The sequence below is a fragment of the Rana temporaria genome, chromosome 1 (genome assembly GCF_905171775.1).
Source record: "Rana temporaria chromosome 1, aRanTem1.1, whole genome shotgun sequence".
NCBI classification, from domain to species: Eukaryota; Metazoa; Chordata; class Amphibia; order Anura; family Ranidae; genus Rana; species Rana temporaria.
In genome coordinates, this window is record NC_053489.1 from 14,758,725 (window position 1) to 14,766,587 (window position 7,863).

At 42.9% G+C, this 7,863-nt stretch overlaps 1 protein-coding gene across 1 annotated transcript; it reads left to right on the forward strand.

Moving 5' to 3' along the window:
* Positions 1-1,948: 1,948 nt before the first annotated feature.
* On the forward strand, positions 1,949-6,784 carry LOC120924889 (vomeronasal type-2 receptor 26-like). Its single transcript, XM_040335871.1, has 2 exons — positions 1,949-2,047; positions 5,255-6,784. The coding sequence occupies exon 2, from the start codon at positions 5,269-5,271 to the stop codon at positions 6,145-6,147; it is 879 nt and encodes a 292-aa protein (XP_040191805.1). The 5' UTR covers positions 1,949-2,047; positions 5,255-5,268; the 3' UTR covers positions 6,148-6,784.
* Positions 6,785-7,863: the final 1,079 nt, after the last annotated feature.

Here is a 7,863-nt window from a genome sequence, read left to right on the forward strand (position 1 = left end):
TAAAATCCGGCAGGGACTTCCCCCTCAGGATTCATAACAAACGCCGCACACGTGTAGAATTGGCGGGAATCCAAGTCGGATCTCCCGTCGCTTCTATGACGGCTTTGTCTCTATCGCGGCAAGCCAGCTCGGTGCTGGCTCCCGCGATGGGGCTCGTAGGTGCTCAATCTCGCCGAGAAAGGGAGCGAGATTGACACAATATCGCGTGCACCTACTGTATGGACATTACTGGGGGAGATGTGTGGACAATCATTACTGGGGGAGATGTGTGGGCATTACGGGGGAGATGTGTGGACATTACGGGGGAGATGTGTGGGCATTACTGGGGGAGATGTGTGGACATTACTGGGGGAGATGTGGACATTATAGGGGAGATGTGTGGACATTACTGGGGGAGATGTGTGGACATTACAGGGGAGATGTGTGGACATTACGGGGGAGATGTGTGGACATTACTGGGGAGATGTGTGGACATTACTGGGGAGATGTGTGGACATTACGGGGGAGATGTGTGGACATTACTGGGGGAGATGTGTGGACATTACTGGGGGAGATGTGTGGACATTACTGGGGGAGATGTGTGGACATTACAGGGGAGATGTGTGGGCATTACGGGGGAGATGGGTGGACATTACGGGGGAGATGTGTGGACATTACGGGGGAGATGGGTGGACATTACTGGGGTAGATGTGTGGACATTACTGGGGGAGATGTGTGGGCATTACGGGGGAGATGTGTGGGCATTACGGGGGAGATGTGTGGGCATTACGGGGGAGATGTGTGGACATTACGGGGGAGATGTGTGGGCATTACTGGGGGAGATGTGTGGACATTACTGGGGGAGATGTGGACATTATAGGGGAGATGTGTGGACATTACTGGGGGAGATGTGTGGACATTACTGGGGGAGATGTGGACATTACAGGGGGAGATGTGTGGACATTACGGGGGAGATGTGTGGACATTACTGGGGGAGATGTGTGGGCATTACAGGGGAGGTGTGTGGGCATTACGGGGGAGATGTGAGGACATTACAGGGGAGATGTGTGGACATTACGGGGGAGATGTGTGGACATTACTGGGGGAGATGTGTGGACATTACTGGGGGAGATGTGTGGACATTACGGGGGAGATGTGTGGACATTACTGGGGGAGATGTGTGGGCATTACTGGGGGAGATGTGAACATTACTGGGGGAGATGTGTGGACATTACTGGGGGAGATGTGTGGACATTACGGGGGAGATGTGTGGACATTACTGGGGGAGATGTGTGGGCATTACTGGGGGAGATGTGAACATTACTGGGGGAGATGTGTGGACATTACAGGGGAGATGTGTGGACATTACTGGGGGAAATGTGTGGACATTACGGGGGAGATGTGTGGACATTACTGGGGGAGATGTGTGGACAATCATTACTGGGGGAGATGTGTGGACATTACGGGGGAGATGTGTGGGCATTACGGGGGAGATGTGTGGGCATTACTGGGGGAGATGTGTGGGCATTACTGGGGGAGATGTGGACATTACTGGGGGAGATGTGTGGACATTACTGGGGGAGATGTGTGGACATTACTGGGGGAGATGTGTGGACATTATAGGGGAGATGTGTGGACATTACTGGGGGAGATGTGTGTACATTACTGGGGGAGATGTGGACATTACAGGGGAGATGTGTGGACATTACAGGGGAGATGTGTGGACATTACGGGGGAGATGTGTGGACATTACGGGGGAAATGTGTGGACATTACGGGGGAGATGTGGACATTACGGGGGAGATGTGTGGACATTACGGTTATAATTAATCAAAATTAGTCTTTTAATCGATAAAAAAAAACGATTAATAGAACACGAAAATTGTAATCAGTAACAGCCCAAAATAATAATAATAATAATAATAATAATAATATCTGATTTCAGCCTCCGGTATCTCGATGTTCAGATCCCTGTATACCCGGCAGCAGAAAAAAGTTTGGATCTTCAATTCACAAATGCTGCTATGAGTGCGTCTCATGTCCAGAAGGAGAAATCTCCAACATTTCCGGTAGAGTTTGTATTTGTTAGTAAATTATTGTTGGACTGGATAGAAGGTATCTCTGTGTGTCATATGAAGTACATCTCTGTGATGTGTGCGCATTTCTCCAAGTTTTATCACTTTAACCAGTCGAGCTCCAGAAGATTTAAACCCCTTCATGACCAGGCTGTTTTTTGCTATTCAGCACTGCGCTACTTTAACTGCAAATTGCACACTGTACTCAAACAGAATGTCTTTCTTTTGGTGGTATTTTATCACCACAGTTTTTTATTTTTTTATGTATTGCGCTGCTATAAGCAAAAATAGAGAATATATTTTGAAAAATATATATATTTTTTACTTTCTCCTAAAAATCATATCCAATAAAACATTTTAAAAAACAAATTCATTCATACATTTAGGCCAAAATGTGATCTGCTACATGTCCTTGGTAAAAAAAATCCCAATAAGCGTATATTGTTTGGTTTGCATAAAAGTTATAGACTACAATCTGTTTGTACTGGAATTTATTTATTATTATTTTTATTTTTTTATACTAGTAATGGCGGCCAACATTGGGGCTGTCAATACACAAAGATCCTGCGCTCATGGAAAACACATAGCAGACTGTCTCTGGATGGTTTAGAGAAGAAATAAGTAAGTTATTCAATCATAAAATACTCGTGTATAAGCCGACCTGAATATAAGCCGAGGCACCTAATTTTACCACAAAAAAATGGGAAAATGTATTGGCTCGAGTATAAGCCTAGGGTGTCCATCTGCATTCCTTACTGTGCCTCATTTTCCCTCACTGTGCCGATGCCTCACTGTGCTGATGCCTCACTGTGTCCACACCTCACTGTGCCCACACCTCACTGTGCCCACACTTCACTGTGCCCACGCCTCACTGTGTCCACGCCTCACTGTGTCCATGCCTCACTGTGCCCATGCCTCACTGTGTCCATGCCTCACTGTGCCCATGCCTCAATGTGCCCATGCCTCACTGTGCCCATGCCTTACTGTGCCCATGCCTCACTGTGTCCATGCCTCACTGTGCCCATGTCTCACTGTGTCCATGCCTCACTGTGTCCATGCCTCACTGTGTCCATGACTAGACTTACGTTTAAAATGGGAGTATATAGAAGTGGTGCCCGGCTTTGAAAATGTGGTGCTTCCTGACCGTAGGTTCCCCAGACAGCAAACTTTGCACACTTGTAGAGGAGAACTGGGACCTACGGACGGCCGGTACCGGGTCCCCAAAGTTACCAGAGAAATTACCGTTTAACATGGGAGTCTATGGAAGGGGTGCCCGAATTTTAAAAAATCGGTGCTCCCCGGTCGTAAGTCTCCCGAACAACAAACTTTGCACACTTGTAGAGGAAGATGTGTGCCACGTTTGGACCGATACCGGGTCGCCAAAGTCTAGAAGATCAGGCTCAAAAAGGTGACTCGAGTATAAGCCGAGGGGGGCATTTTCAGCACCAAAAAATGTGCTGAAAAACTCGGCTTATTTTCGAGTATATACGGTAAGTAAAAATTAATAATGAATAAAAATAATGAAGCACTTGAAAAACCACCTATGATCCCTTGAGCAGAGGGAGGGGGCTAACAGGTCTCAAAATAGGATGATGAAAATGATGTGACCTGAATAGGAAAACGGGCTGGCCGCCGGTACCTTTAGCTAGGTATCACTCAAAAGGCATGAGATCCAGCATGTGGGGGGCCCTCCAACATGCGGGGTGCAGATTCAAGAGCCATGTCTATGGGAGAGGGGAAACAGGAAGCTCCGTGCCGTCCTCTGGGATGACGTTAGTCCCGCTGAGACGCCAACCCAGGTCCTGGGGAAGCCGCAGGGAGATGAGATGAAAGCTCCGTGGAGAGCTCCTTCTCTCCAGGAAATGTTGCTCTCTGCTGGTCTCTAGTGGGGATAGCTGGAACTACCAGCAAGTATGTGATTCCCAATTACACGGTTCAGAAAAAGCCTCAGCCAAGGACACTAAAATAAAGTCAATGGCTACAACTGTGCTCCCATGTACAGGTGGAGAATCCCCACATCATGGCGGGGAATCAAGTGTATATTGGGGGTAGCCTTGACAACGCAATAATTCTAGCCCTAGACCTCTTCTTTAACTCAAAACATGCAACCTGTAGAATTTTTTAAACGTCGCCTACGGAGATTTTTAAGGGTAAAAGTTTGACGCCATTCCACGAGCGGATGCAATTTTGAAGCGTGACATGTTGGGTATCAATTTTACTTGGCATAACATCATCTTTCACAATATAAACAAATTTGGGGTAACTTTACTGTTGTCCTATTTTTTTATTAAAAAAAGTGATTTTTTTCCCAAAAAAGTGCGCTTGTAAGACAGCTGCGTAAAAAGTATTGCAATGACCGCCATTTTATTCTCTATGGTGTTAGAATTTTTTTTTATAATGTTTGGGGGTTCTATGTAATTTTCTAACAAAAAAACATGTTTTTAACTTGTAAAAACAGGCTCGTTCTTTAAGTGGTTAAAAAAAAAACACTCTGGGACTATCATTGAGCCAACGGTTAAGTCCGCAGCTAGGTTTACGCAAAGTATCAAAAGTGTCGGTTAATATCAGATTGTCTCCCGCAATATTGTAGTCCCGCTATAAGTCACTGATCACTACCATTACTAGTATAAATAAGGAAGGCATCCATTGTTTACAATTGTCATGTGATCTACTGTGATTGGCCACAGCAATCACATGGTACTTACAGTGGGCTGGTACAGTGATCAGTCATAAGCTGTGTCTGTGGACACAGCCAGTGAAGGATAGTGCCGCTGTGTGGCCCCACGACTATGTGAGAGGCAGATTCTGGGAGGACATCATAGGAGGTCCTCCCAGAACAACATGGCTTCCACCCGGCCATCATTTTGCTATAGGTGGGGCGGGAAGATGTTAATGTTACCACTTGCCAATGGGAAGTCTCTACATATAGGAGTTCAACTGTCTGATATCATCGATCTATCGATCTTATATTAATGAACGTCTTTAACATTTAAATATTGTATATTGAGGTAATTTATTATTTATTATATTTTTTCACATTTTATTGTTATATTTAAATGTATTATTTATTTTATTTTATTTTTTTCTCCCACGATGCACTGATGAAAATCCCATTGCTAGCAGTGAGACAACACAAGATAAGTTGTTTTCTCACAATCTCTGACCCCAATGCTCATTGTGTTTGTATTGTTCTTCCTGCAGACAGTGAAAACTGCATGAAATGTCCTGATGATGAATGGCCAAATGAGAAGAAGGATCGGTGTGTTCCAAGAGTGGTGGAATTTCTCTCCTACACTGATGATCCCATTGTTGGAGTATTTTCAGCTGTCTCCATCCTCTGTTGTCTTCTGACTGGTTTAATATTGGGGATATTTATACAATACCAGGACACCCCCATTGTTAAAGCCAATAACCGGGACCTGAGCTATCTTCTCCTGGTCTCCATCATGCTGAGCTTCCTCTGTGTCTTCTTGTTCCTCGGCCATCCAGTAGATGTGACCTGCATGCTGCATGTCACCTCTTTTGGTGTCATCTTCTCAGTTGCCGTCTCTTCTCTACTTGCCAAAAGTATCATGGTGTGTATTGCTTTTAAAGCCACCAAACCTGGGAGTCCCTGGAGGAAATGGATGGGAGCCAAACTGCCCAATTTTATTATTTGTGTCTTCTCATTGGTCCAAGTCATAATCTGTGTCACTTGGTTGTCTATTTCTCCCCCCTTCCAGGATCGGGACACTCACTTTTATCAGGGGAAGATCATCATTCAGTGTAATGAGGGTTCAGTTATCGGCTTCTACTCTGTCCTGGGATATATGGGGCTTCTGGCAGCTGTGAGTTTCATTATCGCTTTTTTAGCCAGGACATTACCGGACAGTTTTAATGAGGCCAAGTACATCACCTTCAGCATGCTGGTGTTCTGCAGTGTCTGGATTGCCATGATCCCGGCCTATCTGAGCACCAGAGGGAAATACATGGTGGCTGTGGAGGTTTTTGCTATAATAGCATCAAGTTCTGGACTTCTTGGCTGTATATTTTTCCCAAAATGTTACATAATTCTGTTCAGACCCGACCTGAATACAAAAGCAGCTATCCACTAATATGTATGGAGCAACACTGGGTTACCAGTAGTTATAGCATTATCTCTATTGTTGCATATAATGAGTTTTATTTTGAAATAAAAGAAAAGAGTCAGAGTACAGAATACAACCAGGGTACATGAGTACCGCACACAGACACATAGTCAAAACCTGACAATACGTACTCTGAAAATAAGCAACTTTTTATCTTATAACAAAAGATAGCACAGGGCACATCACACCTAGGATATTGCCTGCTACTAACTAATACTAAGAAGAAAATTAGAGAGAAGGCAAAGAGAGAAAAAAGAGGAAAAACAAGGGAAGAAAGAGAAATATGTATTGAGAATGAACACTGCTATACTGTATATGAATATTTCATACTTACCTCTCTGGTGGACGGTGAGTTACATTTTTGCTCTGGACACTGCTGGCATCGGACACTTTGGGTTTGTTGGAAAGCTTGTCCCCTGCTGGGTGTAGTAGTTCCTCCCACCAGCCGTTCCATTAATACAGAACAATGTAGTCACTTAGTGAGGAGGAACCACAGTGACCAGAGGAGGACAAAATATCCAAAATATCCTAAATTGTCCGATACCAGAGACACCCATCACTCTTCCAGAGAGGGAAGATTTCACTCACCACCTTCCCGGAAGATAAATATCAAACATATTCTTTTGTAAGCTGATGGTAATGTCATTTTTTTATTATGTCACTTTTATTATTTTATATGTAGATGCATTCGGCTATATTAATAAATACATTTTGCTTGCTGTATTCTAAAATCATTTTTAATTTTAGTTGAAGATGAAGAGAACGCGCTCTTAGTAAGTGATAAGTAGACTTTATTTTTTATTTTTTTTATTCTTTATAGGACCTAATAAAAAAATATTTCTCCTTGTATATATTTCTTTAAAAATTTGGAAATGAATGTTCTTACTCATAAGGGCCTCATAATAGGATATTTCTGCCATCTCCAAGATCTTCTAGTCAGACATGTCAAAGAAAAAGCAAAAAAGATTAAAAAGTAACAATCCCTCCCCCTATCCCTTCCTATAAGTATTTTAATCATACACCATAATAACAACACTGCTTAAAAAGAAAAAAATATATAAATACACCCCAAAAATATTATATATTATACTGTAAATCAATATTCCTCATATAAATATAATCACTCTTATACAAAACATATTAAATATGAAAATAATAAAGTGCCAAACAGTGTTAGATGAATACATAGATATCCAATGATTTAACATACAAAATCTCATACCACATAAAATGGAAAAAAAAATTGCAATATGATGAAATTCCCCCTAAATCATGTACAGCATGTGAAAATCGAGTCCCCCACACTACTAAGTACAATAAATCTCCTCCTCGGTGACATGGAAGGAGCTCCTTTGTGTTCTTCAATCTTCAATGAACCCCCCCAATCCGTCATCCACTCACCTTATAAGTCTGACCTCTTCAATGGATAAGTTGGTCATAGAGCGCTTGTTGTGTATAAAAAATCAGCCGGGGAACTCGGATCCACATAGACAAATGCAGTCAGTCACACAGGAAATCACACTTTTCTATAGAGAAGACTTGCTTCAAAAAATAAAAATCAGTTTAGCATAAAAGAGAAGTCCGATCATCACCAAATAATCATCAATATACCTGAAAAGAAATGCAAATACCTAAAATCCCCCCCTTCCCCTGAAACAAAATGCAGAAGAAAAGGAAGCAATG

What these genes read in the sequence shown, in the direction of transcription:
- LOC120924889 (XM_040335871.1), top strand. Translation starts at nt 5,269, where the DNA reads ATGAAATGTCCTGATGATGAATGGCCAAATGAGAAGAAGGATCGGTGT.